The sequence below is a fragment of the Triticum aestivum genome, chromosome 1B, assembly GCF_018294505.1.
Source record: "Triticum aestivum cultivar Chinese Spring chromosome 1B, IWGSC CS RefSeq v2.1, whole genome shotgun sequence".
In the NCBI taxonomy this organism is placed as follows: Eukaryota; Viridiplantae; Streptophyta; class Magnoliopsida; order Poales; family Poaceae; genus Triticum; species Triticum aestivum.
In genome coordinates this window covers 44153476-44176416 of record NC_057795.1, presented here as the reverse complement: position 1 = coordinate 44176416, position 22941 = coordinate 44153476, and the positions used below count along the sequence as shown (strand labels likewise).

Genomic DNA, 22941 nt, shown 5'->3' with positions numbered 1-22941 from the left:
TTTGTAAACATCCTTAAAAAAATTATGTACCAGCCAAATTGGCTTGAACAAGCAACATGGATCCAAAAATGAAGCCACTTTCTCAGGCAAGACACTCCTTCCCAACAAACATGTGGTTCAGAAGTTAGTTCAGAATAACAGCACAGAAATGCAATGCAAAGCCATCTTGCAAATATTTTAATTTTCAGGATATTTACATAACACAGAAGTGACCATGAGCAATCAACACAAACCATAGATAAATATGGTAGAGAATCCCTTAACAGTAACAGATATTCATATTTCTGCCTAATACATGTCGAACAAAACGCCAAGTGCACTAATCTACTTTAATTATGCCAAAAAATTAAGCCAACGAATTCGTTTATAACACACCACCATAATACATATAACTTACTTCGCTGCATCATTACTTATAAGTCATCAAGTCAAATTACTTAATAGCAATAATATAAAGTGCACCACATCATTACATCACGATTAACTTTGTTCACTGCATCATTACACCATGATTAACTTAGTTCACTACATCATTACACCACGATATAACCCAGTCCACTACATCTACTTATCCATTACATCACTGACTCACGATATAACTTAGTTCAACTTAGTTTATAAAGGCACAAGATTACAGCCTGAAGTCCATCAAGGACCAGACGACCTTGAATCCGAACTTCCCAGCACCACACGTAATTTCCAATTCATCTGCACCAGTGCGGCGTGGAGTGAAATCAAAGGTTCGTTCAGCACAAACACCAGCAGCCTCATTATCTATGTGAAACATCACCGTTCTTTCCAGACAGATAGTAATGACACTTCGCCGGAGTTTGATAACTCCACTTTCATTACTTGTAACCACGCCATCGGCTGTGCTATCATGAATCACAATCGGTTGTTCATTGTCCAGCTTGCGAGCTTTATCCGCGATGCCAACTGTTATATTTCCTTTAAAAAGCCCCTCAATGAGCTCGATTTCAAAGGTGCACTCGACTGCGTTCAGGACAGTTGTGAATCTCACTTCTGTAGTGCTGAGCCAGCTCTCAAGGGTTTCACTTCTAACCATGACATCTTTCTCTCTAGACAGTACTCGGCCATCAATGCTTATCAGACCCTTGCTAAATGGCCTGTCTGGAACTCCTTCTTCCTTTATTTTAAGATCTATCTCTATATAGATGAAATCAACCAGCACTAGACCTCGATATGGGCCAGTTAAAATCAGCATTCCATCCTATGAAAAGAATTGCACGAGAGGTTAGAGTATGCTCATCCAAATACTGCTCAAAATGAAGATTGGAAGCATGCCATAAAAGCTACTCCATTTATATGCAGATGACTATCTGGATCGACAACCACCAGCACTAAGGCTGGTCACAGTGAGGAGGAACTTAGGAGTAACATCACACACTCCAATACAACTTTGCTTATGTGGCACGTATTTAATGAAGAGCGAGGTGTTTGTGGTAACTAGCTAAGTTACCGGAACATCACACACTCCAAGAAACAATGAGTCTATAACCTAATAAATACATCGTTGCATGACACTACATAGATGTTCCTACCCACTATGGAGGTAGTAACATAGTCTAGGAAAGTGTGAAGTTACTAGCTTATGTTCTTGCCCATTGTGACCAGCCTAAGATGACTCCATTTAGATGCCAATTAACAGTTGATATTAAATGCATCACCTGATAAAACGAAACCCGATTGAAATGAACTTAGAAGCAAAGGATGTACCTCGTTGAGACGTTGGCAGTCATCCCTATTGCGGTGAAAGAGATAAATGCACTTGTAGTCAATGCTGTCTCTGGCAATGACGCGGCCATAGACATCGACTGGGAAGCCTACATCTGAGGAGACTATGCTGATCGAGAGGATGTTTGCAGAGTCTTCTAGCCCAAATTCATCTTTGTAGATACTATCAGTGTATCGCATTGGAGGGACAGACGCTGCAATTAATAAGCAAAATAAATCTATCAGATTATTTCATCACAATAAACAGTCCCAGTTTGTGTTTTTCCCATTTATATCCCACTAAGTTAAACCATCTAATATTCTTACTTGACCTGCGAGTTAACTTCAAGAGAAAGCTATCATCTCACAATTTGCAGAAAGCTGTTATCAATTTTAACAGAATCGGTGATTCCTCTTGTTAAGTGATGCAGATATATGAACCAAATCAAAATCTAATCGAAATAAATGATAGCAGATATATGATGTTCACTGCTATGCATCAATAACGAACATGGCATGTCAGAGGATTCTCCTAACAGAGGATCATACATGGTGAGAGACATCCTACTGTAACGTACTAGTTCAGTTCCCATACCCATACATTACTGTCAACCAGAAAATTTTACAAAACAGAACAGCACTACACTACACCGGCTTGAGAAATGGAGAGGCCACTTACACTCCTCGTCGATGTTGAAGACGGAGAAGTCCCTGAGGAAAAACCGCGTGTAGACGTTGCGCCCAGCCTTGGGATCGTGCTCGATGATGGAGTCCATGACCTTGTCGTGTGCCTCTGCTTCTCCGCCGGTTCTCCTCCCGCTTCCGAGTCTTCTCCTCTTCCTCCCGCCGGGACCTCTCCTTCTCCTCCACCGCCCAGGCCACCCACTTTGCCCGGTCATACAATAAAGGCTCTAAGCCCTCCACCTCCTCCTCATCCTCCAACTCTTCTACAGATACCATAATGAATCGCTAGCCGCTGCCGCCGCCGCCGAGCCAATCGAGCAACCCTAGAGCGCCGCCGAGCTGCTTTGGGCTGGGCCAAAGTCCACGACTCGTCAGCCCCTCAGGTGTGGGTTAGAGCAACTCGCATACCCCGCATCTCGCCGGCCCGCAAAACGCGTTTGTATTTCACGCAAAACAGCTTTTGCGGGTCGGCTTGGACTGGCACAGATGCAGACCCCCAAACAGATCTGTAAAAAAGTATATTCACGAAATATTCTTTTTTACGGGTCGGCTTTGCGGGATCTGCTCTTTGCACTGCTGCATCCCACCTATCACCAGCCCGTAAATATCAAATAAAACATAATTCAACAATAAAAAACAAACTGAATTATTCCAATCAAACATGATACAATAATCATCCGCATTACAAATAATTATTCAAATAACCGTAGCAAACTTTGTCACGAGTACAAATACAAATGGATACAAAAATAAGTCACTGTCCAACCATTTGCCAATGGTGCTCAATAAGATCTTCCTGAAGTTGAAAGTGGGTGTCTACATTTTCAATCTCCTTGTATGTCTGAAGAAAAACTCTAATGCGGTTTGGGTCTCTTGCTGGTTTGACACGCCTACCCACATTGTCGTAAAAGAATTCTAAGTTCAATCCTCTTTCATCTTTAAGAATAATATTGTGCAGGATAACACACCATGTCATTATGTTCTTCAAGTTTTTTTATCAAAAACGAGTAGGACCACGGACAATAGCAAACCTAGATTGCAAAACACCGAAGGCTCTTTCAATGTCTTTTCGAGCTGCCTCTTGCACCCTTGCAAATACACATTATTTTTTATTTTGGGTTCTTTGATGCTCTTGACAAATGTGCACCAAGGAGGGTATATGTCATCTGCAAGATAGTACCCCTTTGTGTATTCATACTCATTGATAGTGTAGTTGCAAGCAGGAGCATCACCACTAGCAAGCCTAGCAAACAAATGAGACCGTTGCAACACATTGATATCATTGAGAGTGCCCGACATACCAAAAAAGCAATGCCAAATCCATAAATTCTCGGATGCTACCGCCTCTAGCACAATCGTTGCATCACGAGACTTGCCACAATACATTCCTTGCCAAGCCTTGGGGCAATTTTTCCAATTCCAATGCATACAATCAATGCTACCTAGCATGCCAGGCCACCTCTCCTCTCATTTGATGCCATTAATTTTGTGTCATCTTCATTGGGTGACCGAAGATACTCAGGACCGAGGACACGAAAGATCACTTTCGCAAATCTACGCACTGACTCAATTGTGCTATCTTCACCAATGCGAAGATACTCATTGACATTGTCAGCCGGAACGCCATATGCAATCACCCGCATAGCTGCGGAGATTTTTTGATATGCACTAAATCCCTTTAAGCCCGCGACATTTCTTCTTTGAGTAAAATACCGGCAATTTGCCTCGCAAGCTTCAACAATTTTCACAAAGAGGGATCGGCGCATTCGGTACCTTCTCCAGAAGAGGTGCGGAGGATATGTAGGATTCTCCGCGAAATAGTCTTGCATCAACATCTCGTTCCCAGGATGGCGATTCCGAGGAATGCACAAACGACCGACAGTCGATCCTCGCCTCCTCTTCTGGTGCTCGTCTTCATGCTCCTTCACGGCAAGCGCCATGACTAATGTTTGCTGCCAGAAGTTCGCAAGCATGCTCTCAACATCCGAGTCGTCCGAATCGGACAAATCGAATAGCAAGAACTTCTCGCACGGGGTCAACTCCATCTACACGCACACCGGCGCATCAATCTACTATGCAGCTCGGAAAAATCACAAAAAAGGACTCACTGGTGACGGCTGATCCCGGGGCGACGACGAGGGGGTGCACTCGATGGTGGTTGATCTCCGGTGGCGGCGGCGACGGGGGGCGGCTCTTCTAGCCGGATCCGAAGGGGTGGTGCCGCGGCTCGGAGCGGGAGGGTGTGGGGCGGCCCCGGGGCGCGATTCCCCCCGCAGATATGGCCAGAATCACGGGCGGCGGGAGGGCGGAAGCAAAGGGCAGGCGGCGGAGGAAGGAGGGGGAAAGCGCGCGGGCTGAAATGTCCCTCCGGCCAACTGCTTCTCTCTGATGCAGGGCACCGCAGCCGCGAGGGCGAAACCCGTGTTTTCCCGGGTTGTGGCGGAGAATTTGCTGCGCCCTCTAAAATTTTTTGCGGGCCGGGGCGGGATGCGGGGTCTGGTCGGACAGGCTTTCCGGTCCGTACCCGCATTTTGACAGTTATTTTGCGGGTCGGGACGGATGCGGGGTCTGCTAACGTTGTTCTTAGTTCACCTAAAAAAAGGTGTCCATTAGCGATAAGAAAAAAATGTTGCTAAAAATACATTAATTTCACTGGAGGACTTTTTTCTAATTTGCACACAATTTCTTAGGGGTGACTTAGTTGGTAAAATAATGTACTATTTCTTTTAGAATAAGTATACATCCAAAAATTGATTTTAAAATCAGCATTCCATCTTCGCTAATTTTAAGATCTATCTCTACGGGGCTGTTTGGATCTGTGCCTTGGAGCGCCCAACAAAAAAATCACGTGCACTTCGGACAACTATTTGGATGGATGCCAATTTTTTCACCTTTGCTAGCATATTTAGGGCATCTCGAACGGTGTACATCAAAACATACATGTCAAACTTTTGTGGACACGGATACGACAAACGGTCATCCAACCCTGTGTATCAAACGTTCGCCCCTGTACGGGCTCCTCCATTTGAATCAATAGCATTTTTTGCGGATGTATCACAACCAAAAAACATCGGATGCATCACAAACAACAAAATGTCATGTGCTCAATAGGCCAGATGGTACTATTGGGGAGTATAAGGCACAACTCGTAGCCAAGGATTATACCGAAAAGAAAGGTGAAGATTTCTTTGATACTTACTTACATGTGGTTCGATTGACCACTATTCGAATACTACTTTCACTAGCCGTCTCACATGGTCTTTTCGTTCCTCAAATGAATGTTAAGACTGCTTTCCTAAATGAGGTGTTGGATGAGAAAATTTACATAGAACTGAAGGAAATATGCCCTAGAGGCAATAATAAAGTTGTTATTTATTTCCTTATATCATGATAAATGTTTATTATTCATGCTAGAATTGTATTAACCAGAAACTTAGTACATGTGTGAATACATAGACAAAACATAGTGTCCATAGTATGCCTCTACTTGACTAGATCGTTAATCAAATATGGTTATGTTTCCTGATCATAGACATGTGTTGTCATTTGATGAACGGGATCACATCATTAGGAGAATGATGTGATGGACAAGAACCATCTGTTAGCTTAGCATTATGACCGTTACAGTGTCATTGCTACTGCTTTCTTCATGACTTATACATGTCCTCAGACTATGATATTATGCAACTTCCGAATACCGGAGGAACACCTTGTGTGCTATCAAACATCACAACATAAATGGGTGATTATAAAGATGCTCTACAAGTGTCTCCGAAGGTGTTTGTTGGGTCGGCATAGATCAAGATTAGGATTTGTCACTCCGTGTTTCGGAGAGGTATTTCCGGGCCCTCTCGGTAATGCTCATCACTATAAGCCTTGCAAGCAATGTAATTAATAAGTTAGTTGCGGGATGAAGCATTACGGAACGACTAAAGAGGCTTGTCGGTAATGAGATTGAACTAGGTATGATGATACCAACGATCGAATCTCGGGCAAGTAACATACCAATAACAAAGGGAACAATGTATGTTGTTATGCGCTTTGACCGATAAAGATCTTCATAGAATATGTAGGAGCCAATATGAGCATCTAGGTTCCGCTATAGGTTATTGATCGGAGATGTGTCTCGATCATGTCTACATAGTTCTCGAACCCGTAGGGTCCGCACGCTTAACGTTCGATGATGATTTGTATTATGAGTTATGTGTTTTGATGACCGAAGTTTGTTCGGAGTCCCGGATGAGGTCACGTACGTGACGAGGAGTCTCGAAATGGTCGAGACATAAAGATTGATATATTGGAAGGCTATATTCGAACATCGAAAAGGTTCCGGAGAAGTTCGGGTATTTTCCTGAGTACCGGGAGGTTACCGGAACCCCCCGAGGAGTTGATGGGCCTTAGTGTTGGGGAACGTAGTAATTTCAAAATTTTCCTACGCACACGCAAGATCATGGTGATGGCATAGCAACGAGAGGGGAGAGTGTTCGTCCACGTACCCTCGTAGACCATAAGCGGAAGCGTTATGACAACGCGGTTGATGTAGTCGTACGTCTTCACGATCCGACCGATCCAAGCACCGAACGTACGGCACCTCCGAGTTCAGCACACGTTCAGCTCGATGACGATCCCCGGGCTCCGATCCAGCAAAGCTTCGGGGAAGAGTTCCGCCAGCACGACGGCGTGGTGACGATGATGATGTTCTACCGGCGCAGGGCTTCGCCTAAACTCCGCAACGATATGACCGAGGTGGAATATGGTGGAGGGGGGCACCGCACATGGCTAAGGAACGATCCGTAGATCAACTTGTGTGTCTATGGGGTGCCCCCTGCCCCCGTATATAAAGGAGGGAGGGGGGAGGCCGGCCGGCCCTTGTTGGGCACGCCAGGAGGAGGAGTCCTCCTCCTAGTAGGAGTAGGACTCCTCCTTTCCTACTCCTACTAGGAGGGGAAGGAAGGGGGAGAGGAGGGGAAGGAAAGAGGGGGGCGCCGCCCCCCCTCCTAGTCCAATTCGGACCAGAGGGAGAGGGGGCGCGCGGCCCTTCCTGGACGCCCCTCTTTCTTCCCACCAAGGCCCATGTGGCCCATTAACTCTCCGGGGGGGGGGGGTTCCGGTAACCCTTTCGGCACTCCGGTTTTCTCTGAAATCACCCGAAACACTTCCGGTGTCCGAATATAGTCGTCCAATATATCAATCTTTATGTCTCGACCATTTCGAGACTCCTCGTCATGTCCGTGATCACATCCGGGACTCCAAACAAACTTCGGTACATCAAAACTTGTAAACTCATAATAAAACTGTCATTGTAACGTTAAGCGTGCGGACCCTACGGGTTCGAGAACTATGTAGACATGACCTAGAACTATTCTCGGTCAATAACCAATAGCGGAACCTGGATGCCCATATTGATTCCTACATATTCTACGAAGATCTTTATCGGTCAAACCACATAACAACATACGTTGTTCCCTTTGTCATCGGTATGTTACTTGCCCAAGATTTGATCGTCGGTATCCAATACCTAGTTCAATCTCGTTACCGGCAAGTCTCTTTACTCGTTCTGTAACACATCATCTTATAACTAACTCATTAGTTACAATGCTTGCAAGGCTTAGGTGATGAGTATTACCGAGAGGGCCCAGAGATACCTCTCCGACAATTGGAGTGACAAAACCTAATCTCGAATTATGCCAACCCAACATGTACCTTCGGAAACACCTGTAGAGCACCTTTATAATCACCCAGTTACGTTGTGACATTTGGTAGCACACAAAGTGTTCTTCCGGTAAACGTGAGTTGCACAATCTCATAGTTGCAGGAACTTTGTATAAGTCATGAAGAAAGCAATAGCAACATACTAAACGATCAAGTGCTAGGCTAACGGAATGGGTCATGTCAATCACATCATTCTCCTAATGATGTGATCCCATTAATCGAATGACAACACATGTCTATGGTTAGGAAACATAACCATCTTTGATTAATGAGCTAGTCAAGTAGAGGCATACTAGTGACTTTATGTTTGTCTATGTATTCACACGTGTATCATGTTTCCGGTTAATACAATTCTAGCATGAATAATAAACATTTATCATGATATGAGGAAATAAATAATGACTTTATTATTGCCTCTAGGGCATATTTCCTTCAGTCTCCCACTTGCACTAGAGTCAATAATCTAGATTACATAGTAATGATTCTAACACCCATGGAGTCTTGGTGCTGATCATGTTTTGCTCGTGAGAGAGGCTTAGTCAACGGGTCTGCAACATTCAGATCCGTATGTATCTTGCAAATCTCTATGTCTCCCACTTGGACTTGGTCCCGAATGGAATTGAAGCGTCTCTTGATGTGCTTGGTCCTCTTGTGAAATCTGGATTCCTTTGCCAAGGCAATTGCACCAGTATTGTCACAGAAGATCTTCATTGGTCCCGATGCACTAGGTATGACACCTAGATCGGAAATGAACTCCTTCATCCAGACTCCTTCATTTGCTGCTTCCGAAGCAGCTATGTACTCCGCTTCACATGTAGATCCCGCTACGACGCTTTGTTTAGAACTGCACCAACTTACAGCTCCACCGTTTAATAAAAACACGTATCCGGTTTGCGATTTAGAATCGTCCGGATCAGTGTCAAAGCTTGCATCGACGTAACCGTTTACGACTAGCTCTTTGTCACCTCCATATACGAGAAACATATCCTTAGTCCTTTTCAGGTATTTCAGGATGTTCTTGACCGCTGTCCAGTGATCCACTCCTGGATTACTTTGGTACCTTCCTGCCAAGCTTATTGCTAAGCATACGTCAGGTCTGGTACACAGCATTGCATACATGATAGAGCCTATGGCTGAAGCATAGGGACATTTTTCATTTTCTCTCTATCTTCTGCTGTGGTCGGGCATTGAGTTTGACTCAACTTCACACCTTGTAGCACAGGCAAGAATCCTTTCTTTGCCTGATCCATTTTGAACTTTTTCAAAATTTTGTCAAGGTATGTGCTTTGTGAAAGTCCTATTAAGCGTCTTGATCTATCTCTATAGATCTTGATGCCCAATATGTAAGCAGCTTCACCGAGGTCTTTCATTGAAAAACTTTTATTCAAGTATCCTTTTATGCTATCCAGAAATTCTATATCATTTCCAATTAATAATATGTCATCTACATATAAAATTAGAAATGCTACAGAGCTCCCACTCACTTTCTTGTAAATACAGGCTTCTCCAAAGGTCTGTATAAAACCATATGCTTTGATCACACTATCAAAGCGTTTATTCCAACTCCGAGATGCTTGCACCAGTCCATAAATGGAACACTGGAGCTTGCACACTTTGTCAACACCTTTTGGATCAACAAAACCTTCCGGCTGCATCATATACAACTCTTCTTCTAGAAATTCATTCAAGAATGCAGTCTTGACATCCATTTGCCAAATTTCATAATCATGAAATGCAGCAATAGCTAACATGATTCGGACGGACTTAAGCATCGCTACGGGTGAGAAAGTCTCATCGTAGTCAACCCCTTGAACTTGTCGAAAACCTTTTGCAACAAGTCGAGCTTTATAGACAGTTATATTACCATCAGCGTCAGTCTTCTTCTTAAAGATCCATTTATTCTCAATGGCTTGCCGATCATCGGGCAAGTCAACCAAAGTCCATACTTTGTTTTCATACATGGATCCCATCTCAGATTTCATGGGTTCTAGCCATTTTGCGGAATCCGGGCTCATCATCGCTTCCTCATAGTTCGTAGGTTCATCATGGTCAAGTAACATGACTTCCAGAATAGGATTACCGTACCACTCTGGTGCGGATCTTACTCTGGTAGACCTACGAGGTTCAGTAGAAACTTGATCTGAAGTTTCATGATCATTATCATTAGCTTCCTCACTAATTGATGTAGTTGTCACAGGAACCGGTTCTCGTGATGAACTACTTTCCAATAAGGGAGTAGATACAGTTATCTCATCAAGTTCTACTTTCCTCCTACTCACTTCTTTCGAGAGAAACTCCTTCTCTAGAAAGGATCCATTCTTAGCAACGAATCTCTTGCCTTCGGATCTGTGATAGAAGGTGTACCCAATAGTCTCTTTTGGGTATCCTATGAAGACACATTTCTCCAATTTAGGTTCGAGCTTATCTGGTTGAAGTTTCTTCACATAAGCATCGCAGCCCCAAACTTTAAGAAACGACAACTTTGGTTTCTTGCCAAACCACAGTTCATAAGGCGTCGTCTCAACGGATTTTGATGGTGCCCTATTTAACGTGAATGCGGCTGTCTCTAAAGCATAACCCCAAAATGATAGCGGTAAATCAGTAAGAGACATCATAGATCGCACCATATCCAGTAAAGTACGATTACGACATTCGGACACACCATTTCGTTGTGGTGTTCCAGGTGGCGTGAGTTGCGAAACTATTCCACATTGTTTCAAGTGTAGGCCAAACTCATAACTCAAATATTCTCCTCCACGATCAGATCGTAGAAACTTTATTTTCTTGTTACGATGATTTTCCACTTCACTCTGAAATTCTTTGAACTTTTCAAATGTTTCAGACTTGTGTTTCATCAAGTAGATATACCCATATCTGCTCAAATCATCTGTGAAGGTGAGAAAATAACGATACCCGCCGCGAGCCTCAACATTCATTGGGCCACAAACATCAGTATGTATGATTTCCAACAAATCAGTTGCTCGCTCCATAGTTCCAGAGAACGGCGTTTTAGTCATCTTGCCCATAAGGCACGATTCGCAAGTACCAAGTGATTCATAATCAAGTGATTCCAAAAGTCCATCAGTATGGAGTTTCCTCATGCGCTTTACACCGATATGACCCAAACGGCAGTGCCACAAATAAGTTGCACTATCATTATTAACTCTGCATCTTTTGGTTTCAACACTATGAATATGTGTATCACTACTATCGAGATTTAATAAAAATAGACCACTCTTCAAGGGTGCATGACCATAAAAGATATTACTCATATAAATAGAACAACCATTATTCTCTGATTTAAATGAATAACCGTCTCGCATCAAACAAGATCCAGATATAATGTTCATGCTCAACGCTGGCACCAAATAACAATTATTCAGGTCTAAAACTAATCCCGAAGGTAGATGTAGAGGTAGCGTGCCGACCGCGATCACATCGACTTTGGAACCGTTTCCCACGCGCATCGTCACCTCGTCCTTGGCCAGTGCTCGTTTATTCCGTAGTCCCTGTTTCGAGTTGCAAATATTAGCAACAGAACCAGTATCAAATACCCAGGTGCTACTACGAGCTCTAGTTAGGTACACATCAATAACATGTATATCACATATACCTTTGTTCACTTTGCCATCCTTCTTATCCGCCAAATACTTGGGGCAGTTCCGCTTCCAGTGACCAGTCTGCTTGCAGTAGAAGCACTCAGTTTCAGGCTTAGGTCCAGACTTGGGTTTCTTCTCTTGAGCAGCAACTTGCTTGCTGTTCTTCTTGAAGTTCCCCTTCTTCTTCCCTTTGCCCTTTTTCTTGAAACTAGTGGTCTTGTTGACCATCAACACTTGATGCTCCTTCTTGATTTCTACCTCCGCATCTTTTAGCATTGCGAAGAGCTCGGTAATAGTCTTGTTCATCCCTTGCATATTATAGTTCATCACAAAGCTCTTGTAGCTTGGTGGCAGTGATTGGAGAATTCTGTCAATGACGCTATCATCCGGAAGATTAACTCCCAGTTGAATCAAGTGATTATTATACCCAGCATTTTGAGTATATGCTCACTAACAGAACTATTCTCCTCCATCTTGCAGCTGTAGAACTTATTGGAGACTTCATATCTCTCAATCCGGGCATTTGCTTGAAATATTAACTTCAACTCCTGGAACATCTCATATGCTCCATGACGTTCAAAACGTCGTTGAAGACCCGGTTCTAAGCCGTAAAGCATGGCACACTGAACTATAGAGTAGTCATCAGCTTTGCTCTGCCAGACGTTCTTAACGTCGTTAGTTGCATCAGCAGCAGGCCTGGCACCCAGCGGTGCTTCCAGGACGTAACTTTTCTGTGCAGCAATGAGGATGATCCTCAGGTTACGGACCCAGTCCGTGTAATTGCTACCATCATCTTTCAACTTTGCTTTCTCAAGGAACGCATTAAAATTCAACGGAACAACAACACGAGCCATCTATCTACAAACAAACATAGACAAGAAAAATACTATCAGGTACTAAGTTCATGATAAATTTAAGTTCAATTAATCATATTACTTAAGAACTCCCACTTAGACAGACATCTCTCTAGTCATCTAAGTGACCACGTGATCCAAATCAACTAAACCATAACCGATCATCACGTGAGATGGAGTAGTTCTCAATGTGAACATCACTATGTTGATCATATCTACTATATGATTCACGCTCGACCTTTCGGTCTCCGTGTTCCGAGGCCATATCTGCATATGCTAGGCTCGTCAAGTTTAACCTGAGTATTCTGCGTGTGCAAAACTGGCTTGCACCCGTTGTAGATGGACGTAGAGCTTATCACACCCGATCATCACGTGGTGTCTGGGCACAACGAACTTTGGCAACGTGCATACTCAGGGAGAACACTTCTTGATAATTTTAGTGAGAGATCATCTTAAAATGCTACCGTCAAACAAAGCAAGATAAGATGCATAAAGGATAAACATCACATGCAATCAATATAAGTGATATGATATGGCCATCATCATCTTGTGCTTGTGATCTCCATCTCCGAAGCACCGTCATGATCACCATCGTCACCGGCGCGACACCTTGATCTTCATCGTAGCATCGTTGTCGTCTCGCCAACTATTGCTTCTACGACTATCGCTACCGCTTAGTGATAAAGTAAAGCAATTACAGGGCGTTTGCATTTCATACAATAAAGCGACAACCATATGGCTCCTGCCAGTTGCCGATAACTTCGGTTACAAAACATGATCATCTCATACAATAAAATATAGAATCACATCTTGACCATATCACATCACAACATGCCCTGCAAAAACAAGTTAGACGTCCTCTACTTTGTTGTTGCAAGTTTTACGTGGCTGCTACGGGCTTAGCAAGAACCGTTCTTACCTACGCATCAAAAACCACAATGATAGTTTGTCAAGTTGGTGCTGTTTTAACCTTCGCAAGGACCGGGCGTAGCCACACTCGATTCAGCTAAAGTGAGGGAGACAGACACCCGCCGGTCACCTTTAAGCAACGAGTGCTCGTAGAGGTGAAACCAGTCTCGCGTAAGCGTACGCGTAATGTCGGTCCGGGCCGCTTCATCTCACAATACCGCTGAACCAAAGTATGACATGCTGGTAAGCAGTATGACTTATATCGCCCACAACTCACTTGTGTTCTACTCGTGCATATGACATCTACGCATAAAACCAGGCTCAGATGCCATTGTTGGGGAACATAGTAATTTCAAAATTTTCCTACGCACACGCAAGATCATGGTGATGGCATAGCAACGAGAGGGGAGAGTGTTCGTCCATGTACCCTCGTAGACCGTAAGCGGAAGCGTTATGACAACGCGGTTGATGTAGTCGTACGTCTTCACGATCCGACCGATCCAAGCACCGAATGTACGGCACCTCCGAGTTCAGCACACGTTCAGCTCGATGATGATCCCCGGGCTCCGATCCAGCAAAGCTTCGGGGAAGAGTTCCGTCAGCACGATGGCGTGGTCACGATGATGATGTTCTACCGGCGCAGGGCTTCGCCTAAACTCCGCAACGATATGACCAAGGTGGAATATGGTGGAGGGGGGCACCGCACACGGCTAAGGAACGATCCGTAGATCAACTTGTGTGTCTATGGGGTGCCCCCTGCCCCCGTATATAAAGGAGGGAGGGGGGAGGCCGGCCGGCCCTTGTTGGGCGCGCTAGGAGGAGGAGTCCTCCTCCTAGTAGGAGTAGGACTCCTGTTGGAAATATGCCCTAGAGGCAATAATAAATTAGTTATTATTATATTTCCTTGTTCATGATAATCGTTTATTATCCATGCTATAATTGTATTAATAGGAAACTCAGATACATGTGTGGATACATAGACAACACCATGTCCCTAGTAAGCCTCTAGTTGACTAGCTCGTTGATCAATAGATGGTTACGGTTTCCTAACCATGGACATTGGATGTCGTTGATAACGGGATCACATCATTAGGAGAATGATGTGATGGACAAGACCCAATCCTAAGCCTAGCACAAAGATCGTAGTTCGTATGCTAAAGCTTTTCTAATGTCAAGTATCATTTCCTTAGACCATGAGATTGTGGAACTCCCGGATACCGTAGGAATGCTTTGGGTGTACCAAACGTCACAACGTAACTGGGTGGCTATAAAGGTGCACTACAGGTATCTCCGAAAGTGTCTGTTGGGTTGGCACGAATCGAGACTGGGATTTGTCACTCCGTGTAACGAAGAGGTATCTCTGGGCCCACTCGGTAGGACATCATCATAATGTGCACAATGTGACCAAGGGGTTGATCATGGGATGATGTGTTACGGAACGAGTAAAGAGACTTGTCGGTAACGAGATTGAACAAGGTATCAGATACCGACGATCGAATCTCGGGCAAGTAGAATACCGCTAGACAAAGGGAATTGTATACGGGATCGATTGAGTCCTTGACATCGTGGTTCATCCGATGAGATCATCGTGGAACATGTGGGAGCCAACATGGGTATCCAGATCCCGCTGTTGGTTATTGACCGGAGAACGTCTCGGTCATGTCTGCATGTTCCCGAACCCGTAGGGTCTACACACTTAAGGTTCGATGACGCTAGGGTTATAAAGGAAGTTTGTATGTGGTTACCGAATGTTGTTCGGAGTCCCGGATGAGATCCCGGACGTCACGAGGAGTTCCGGAATGGTCCGGAGGTAAAGATTTATATATGGGAAGTCCTGTTTTGGTCACCGGAAAAGTTTCAGGTTTTATCGGTAACGTACCGGGACCACCGGGAGGGTCCCGGGGGTCCACCAAGTGGGGCCACCGGCCCCGGAGGCTTGCATGGGCCTAGAGTGGAAAGGGACCAGCCCCAGAGTGGGCTGGTGCGCCTCCCACCCTTGCCCAAGGCGCAGCTAGGAGGGGAGAGGGGAAACCCTAGGCGCAGATGGGCCTATAGGCCCACCCTAGGGCGCGCCCCCTCTCTCCCCCTCTTGGCCGCCCCCTCCAAGTCCCATCTAGGGCTGGCCGCCGCCCCCTAGGGGTGGAAACCTAGGTGGGGGCGCAGCCCCCTCTCCCCCTATATATAGTGGAGGCATTGGAGCAGCCCAACACATGAGTTTTCCTCTCTTGGCGCAGCCCTACCTCTCTTCTCCTCATATCTCGCGGTGCTTGGCGAAGCCCTGCTGGACTACCACGCTCCTCCATCACCACCACGCCGTTGTGCTGCTGCTGGATGGAGTCTTCCTCAACCTCTCCCTCTCTCCTTGCTGGATCAAGGCGTGGGAGACGTCACCGGGCTGTACGTGTGTTGAACGCGGAGGTGCCGTCCGTTCGGCACTAGGATCTCCGGTGATTTGGATCACGACGAGTACGACTCCTTCAACCCCGTTCTCTTGAACGCTTCCGCTTAGCGATCTACAAGGGTATGTAGATGCACTCTCCTTCCCCTCGTTGCTGGTTTCTCCATAGATAGATCTTGGTGACACGTAGGAAAATTTTGAATTTCTGCTACGTTCCCCAACAGTGGCATCATGAGCTAGGTCTATTGCGTAGATTCTTTGCACGAGTAGAACACAAAGTAGTTGTGGGCGTTGATTTTGTTCAATATGCTTACCGTTACTAGTCCAATCTTGTTTCGACGGTATTGTGGGATGAAGCGGCCCGGACCGACCTTACACGTACTCTTACGTGAGACAGGTTCCACCGACTGACATGCACTTGGTGCATAAGGTGGCTAGCGGGTGCCAGTCTCTCCCACTTTAGTCGGAACGGATTCGATGAAAAGGGTCCTTATGAAGGGTAAATAGCAATTGGCATATCACGTTGTGGTTTTGCGTAGGTAAGAAACGTTCTTGCTAGAAACCCATAGCAGCCACGTAAAACATGCAAACAACAATTAGAGGACGTCTAACTTGTTTTTGCAGGGTATGCTATGTGATGTGATATGGCCAAGAAGAATGTGATGAATGATATGTGATGTATGAGATTGATCATGTTCTTGTAATAGGAATCACGACTTGCATGTCGATGAGTATGACAACCGGCAGGAGCCATAGGAGTTGTCTTTATTTATTGTATGACCTGCGTGTCATTGAACAACGCCATGTAATTACTTTACTTTATTGCTAACCGGTAGCCATAGTAGTAGAAGTAATAAGTTGGCGAGACAACTTCATGGAGACACGATGATGGAGATCATGATGATGGAGATCATGGTGTCATGCCGGTGACGATGATGATCATGGAGCCCCGAAGATGGAGATCAAAAGGAGCAAAATGATATTGGCCATATCATGTCACTATTTGATTGCATGTGATGTTTATCATGTTTATGCATCTTATTTGCTTAGAACGACGGTAGTAAATAAGATGATCCCTCATTAAAATTTCAAGAAAGTGTTCCCCCTAACTGTGCACCGTTGCGAAAGTTCGTCGTTTCTAAGCACCACGTGATGATCGGGTGTGATGGATTCTTACGTTCACATACAACGGGTGTAAGACAGATTTACACACGCGAAACACTTAGGTTAACTTGACGAGCCTAGCATGTACAGACATGGCCTCGGAACACAAGAGACCGAAAGGTCGAGCATGAGTCGTATAGTAGATACGATCAACATGAAGATGTTCACCGATGATGACTAGTCCGTCTCACGTGATGATCGGACACGGCCTAGTTGACTCGGATCATGTAATCACTTAGATGACTAGAGGGATGTCTATCTGAGTGGGAGTTCATAAGATGAACTTAATTATCCTGAACATAGTCAAAAGATCTTTGCAAATTATGTCGTAAGCTCGCGCTTTAGTTCCACTGTTTAGATATGTTCCTAGAGAAAATATAGTTGAAAGTTGACAGTAGCGATTATGCGGACAGTAGAAAGCTTATGTCCTTAATGCACCGCTCAGTGTGCTGAACCCCAAACGTCGTTTGTGGATGTTGCGAACATCGGACATACACGTTTTGATAACTACGTGATAGTTCAGTTAAATGGTTTAGAGTTGAGGCACCAAAGACGTTTTCGAAACGTCGCGGAACATATGAGATGTTTCGAGGGCTGAAATTGGGATTTCAGGCTCGTGCCCACGTCAAGAGGTATAAGACCTCCGACGATTTTCTTAGCCTGCAAACTAAGGGAGAAAAGCTCAATCGTTGAGCTTGTGCTCAGATTGTCTGAGTGCAACAATCACTTGAATCGAGTGGGAGTTGATCTTCCAGATGAGATAGTGATGTTTCTCCAAAGTCATTGCCACCAAGCTGCTAGAGCTTCGTGATGAACTATAACATATCAGGGATAGATATGATGATCCTTGAGGTATTCACGATGTTTGACACCGCGAAAGTAGAAATCAAGAAGGAGCATCAATTGTTGATGGTTGGTGAAACCACTAGTTTCAAGAAGGGCAAGGGCAAGAAGGGATACTTCATGAAACGGCAAATCAGCTGCTGCTCTAGTGAAGAAACCCAAGGTTGAACCCAAACCCGAGACTAAGTGCTTCTGTGATAAGGGGAACAGTCACTAGAGCGGAATTACCCTAGATACTTGGTAGATGAGAAGGCTGGCAAGGTCGATAGAAGTATATTGGATATACATTATGTTAATGTGTACTTTACTAGTACTCCTAGTAGCACCAGGGTATTAGATACCGGTTCGGTTGCTAAGTGTTAGTAACTCGAAATAAAAGAGCTACGGAATAAACGGAGACTAGCTAAAGGTGAGCTGACGATATGTGTTGGAAGTGTTTCCAAGTTTGATGTGATCAAACATCGCACGCTCCCTCTACCATCAAGATTAGTATTAAACCTGAATAATTGTCATTTGGTGTTTGCGTTGAGCATAGACATGATTGGATTATGTCTATCGCAATACGGTTATTCATTTAAGGAGAATAATGGTTACTCTATTTATTTGAATAATACCTTCAATGGTCTTGCACCTAAAGGAATGGTTTATTGAATCTCGATCGTAGTGATACACATTTTCATGCCAAAAATTATAAGATAGTAATGATAGTACCACTTACTTGTGGCACTGCCATGTAAGTCATATTGGTATAAAACGCATGAAGAAGCTCCATGTTGATGGATCTTTGGACTCACTCATTTTTGAAAAGTTTGAGACATGCGAACCATGTCTATTGGTGCATACGCATGAAGAAACTCCATGCAGATGGATCGTTTAGACTCACTTGATTTTGAATCACTTGAGATATGCAAATCATACCACATGGACAAGATGACTGAAAAGCCTCGTTTCAGTAAGATGGAACTAGATAGCAACTTGTTGGAAGTAACACATTTTGATGTGTGCAGTCCAATGAGTGCTGAGGCATGCAGTGAATATCGTTATGTTCTTACTTCACAGATGATTCGAGTAGATGTTGAGTATATTTACTTGATGAAACACAAGTCTGAATTATTGAATGGTTCAAGTAATTTCAGAGTGAAGTTTAAGATCTTCGTGACAAGAGGATGGAATGTCTATGATATGATCATAGAGATGAATATCTGAGTTACGAGTTTTGGCACACAATTAAGACATTGTGGAAATTGTTTCACAATTAATACCGCCTGGAACACCATAGTGTGATGGTGTGTCCGAACATCATAGTAGCACCCTATTGGATATGGTGCGTACCTTGATGTCTCTTATCGAATTACCACTATCGTTCATGGGTTAGGCATTAGAGACAACCGCACTCACTTCAATAGGGTACCACGTAATTCCGTTGAGACGACACCGTTTGGAGAAAACTAAGTTGCCGTTTCTTAAAAGTTTGGGGCTGCGACGCTTATGTGAAAAGTTTCAGGTTGATAAGCTCGAACCCAAAGCGGATAAAATGCATCTTCATAGGACACCCAAAAGGTTGGGTATACCTCCTAATTCAGATCCGAAAGCAATCGAGTCCTTTCTCGAGGAATAGTTTGTCTCGAAAAGTTGAGTGGGAGGATAGTGGAGACTTGATGAGGTTATTGAACCATCACTTCAACCAGTGTGTAGCAGGGCACAGGAAGTTGTTTCCGTGGCACCTACACCAATTGAAGTGGAAGCTTATGATATTGATCATGAAGCTTCGGATCAAGTCACTACCGAACCTCGTAGGACGACAAGGACGCGTACTGCTTTAGAGTGGTACGGTGATCCTGTCTTGAAGGTCATGTTGCTAGACAACAATGAACCTACGAGCTATGGAGAAGCGATGGTGGGCCCAAATTCCGACAAATGGTTAGAAGCCATGAAATCCGAGATAGGATCCATGTATCAGAACAAAGCATGGACTTTGGTGGACTTGCCCGATGATCGGCAAGCCATTGAGATAAATGGATCTTTAAGAAGAAGACGGACGTGGACGGTAATGTCACCGTCTATGAAGCTCGACTTGTGGCGAAGAGTTTTTCACAAGTTCAAGGAGTTGACTACGATGAGATTTTCTCATCCGTAGCGATGCTTAAGTCCGTCGGAATCATGTTAGCATTAGCTGCATTTATGAAATCTGGCAGATGGATGTCAAAACGAGTTTCCTTACCAGTTTTCGTAAGGAAAGGTTGTATGTGATACAATCAGAAAGGTTTTGTCGATCCTAAGGATGCTAAAAGGTATGCTGGCTCCAGCGATCCTTCTAAGGACTGGAGTAAGCATCTCGGAGTTGGAATGTGCGCTTTGATAAGATGATCAAAGATTTTGGGTTTATACAAAGTTCATGAGAAACTTGTATTTCCAAAGAAGTGAGTGGGAGCACTATAGAATTTCTGATGAGTATATGTTGTTGACATATTGTTGATCAGAAATGATGTAGAATTTTCTGGAAAGCATATAGGGTTATTTGAAAGGTGTTTTTCAATAGAAAACCTGGATTAAGCTACTTGAACATTGAGCATCAAGATCTATGAGGATAGATCAAAATGCTTAATAGTACTTTCAAATGAGCATATACCTTGACATGATCTTGAAGGTGTTCAAGATGGATCAGTCAAAGAAGGAGTTCTTACCTGAGATGTAAGGTATGAAGTTAAGACTTAAAGCTCGACCACGGCAGAAAAGAGAGAAAGGACGAAGGTCGTCCCCTATGCTTTAGACGTAGGCTCTACAGTATGCTATGCTATGTACCGCACCTGATGTGTGCCTTGCCACATGTCTGGCAAGAGGGTACAAAGGTGATCAAGGAGTGGATCACCAGATAGCGGTCAAAATTGTCCTTGGAGTAATAAGGATTATTTCTCAATTATGGAGGTGATAAAGAGTTCGGCGTAAAGGGTTACGATCGATGCAAGCTTTAACACCTATCCGAATGACTCTGAGTAGCAAACCGGATACGTATAGTGGAGCAACCATTTGGAATAGCTTCAAGTGGAGCGTGGAAGCAGCATTTACAATATGACATAGAGAATTGCGAAGTACATACGGATCTGAATGTTGCAGACCCGTTGACTAAAACCTCTCTCACAAGCAAAACATGATCAAACCCCAGAACTCATTGAGTCTTAATCACATGATGATGTGAACTAGTTTAATGACACTAGTAAACTCTTTGGATGTTGGTCACATGGCGATGTGACCTGTGAGTGTTAATCACATGGCGATGTGAACTAGATTATTGACTCTAGTGCAAGTGGGAGACTGTTGGAAATATGCCCTAGAGGCAATAATAAATTAGTTATTATTATATTTCCTTGTTCATGATAATCGTTTATTATCCATGCTATAATTGTATTGATAGGAAACTCAGATACATGTGTGGATACATAGACAACACCATGTCCCTAGTAAGCCTCTAGTTGACTAGCTCGTTGATCAATAGATGGTTACGGTTTCCTGACCATGGACATTGGATGTCGTTGATAACGGGATCACATCATTAGGAGAATGATGTGATGGACAAGACCCAATCCTAAGCCTAGCACAAAGATCGTAGTTCGTATGCTAAAGCTTTTCTAATGTCAAGTATCATTTCCTTAGACCATGAGATTGTGCAACTCCCGGATACCGTAGGAATGCTTTGGGTGTACCAAACGTCACAACGTAACTGGGTGGCTATAAAGGTGCACTACAGGTATCTCCGAAAGTGTCTGTTGGGTTGGCACGAATCGAGACTGGGATTTGTCACTCCGTGTAACGGAGAGGTATCTCTGGGCCCACTCGGTAGGACATCATCATAATGTGCACAATGTGACCAAGGGGTTGATCACGGGATGATGTGTTACGGAACGAGTAAAGAGACTTGCCGGTAACGAGATTGAACAAGGTATCGGCATACCGACGATCGAATCTCGGGCAAGTACAATACCGCTAGACAAAGGGAATTGTATACGGGATCGATTGAGTCCTTGACATCGTGGTTCATCCGATGAGATCATCGTGGAACATGTGGGAGCCAACATGGGTATCCAGATCCCGCTGTTGGTTATTGACCGGAGAACGTCTCGGTCATGTCTGCATGTTCCCGAACCCGTAGGGTCTACACACTTAAGGTTCGATGACGCTAGGGTTATAAAGGAAGTTTGTATGTGGTTACCGAATGTTGTTCGGAGTCCCGGATGAGATCCCGGACGTCACGAGGAGTTCCGGAATGGTCCGGAGGTAAAGATTTATATATGGGAAGTCCTGTTTTGGTCACCGGAAAAGTTTCGGGTTTTTCCGGTAACGTACCGGGACCACCGGGAGGGTCCCGGGGGTCCACCAAGTGGGGCCACCGGCCCCGGAGGCTTGCATGGGCCTAGAGTGGAAAGGGACCAGCCCCAGAGTGGGCTGGTGCACCTCCCACCCTTGCCCAAGGCGCAGCTAGGAGGGGAGAGGGGAAACCCTAGGCGCAGATGGGCCTATAGGCCCACCCTAGGGCGCGCCCCCTCTCTCCCCCTCTTGGCCGCCCCCTCCAAGTCCCATCTAGGGCTGGCCGCCGCCCCCTAGGGGTGGAAACCTAGGTGGGGGCGCAGCCCCCTCTCCCCCTATATATAGTGGAGGCATTGGAGCAGCCCAACACATGAGTTTTGACCTCTCTTGGCGCAGCCCTACCTCTCTTTCTCCTCATATCTCGCGGTGCTTGGCGAAGCCCTGCTGGACTACCACGCTCCTCCATCACCACCACGCCGTTGTGCTGCTGCTGGATGGAGTCTTCCTCAACCTCTCCCTCTCTCCTTGCTGGATCAAGGCGTGGGAGACGTCACCGGGCTGTACGTGTGTTGAACGCGGAGGTGCCGTCCGTTCGGCACTAGGATCTCCGGTGATTTGGATCACGACGAGTACGACTCCTTCAACCCCGTTCTCTTGAACGCTTCCGCTTAGCGATCTACAAGGGTATGTAGATGCACTCTCCTTCCCCTCGTTGCTGGTTTCTCCATAGATAGATCTTGGT

The 22941-nt window shown here is 44.8% G+C and overlaps 1 protein-coding gene across 2 annotated transcripts in view; it reads right to left on the bottom strand.

Annotated features, from left to right (window-relative positions):
• Positions 1 to 506: 506 nt before the first annotated feature.
• LOC123105807 (uncharacterized) overlaps positions 507 to 22941 on the bottom strand; it is a 75831-nt gene continuing 53396 nt past the window's right edge. The window contains exons 1-3 of one of the 2 annotated variants that reach the window (XM_044527973.1): positions 2414 to 2695; positions 1738 to 1949; positions 532 to 1231 (exon numbers count right to left, since the gene is read on the bottom strand). In XM_044527973.1, the coding sequence (XP_044383908.1) occupies positions 632 to 1231; positions 1738 to 1949; positions 2414 to 2633 (1032 nt within the window). In that variant the 5' untranslated portion in view covers positions 2634 to 2695 and the 3' untranslated portion in view covers positions 532 to 631. Of the gene's footprint in view, positions 1232 to 1737; positions 1950 to 2413; positions 2696 to 22941 lie in introns of those variants that run through there. The other variant, XM_044527965.1, reaches the window with a different exon arrangement.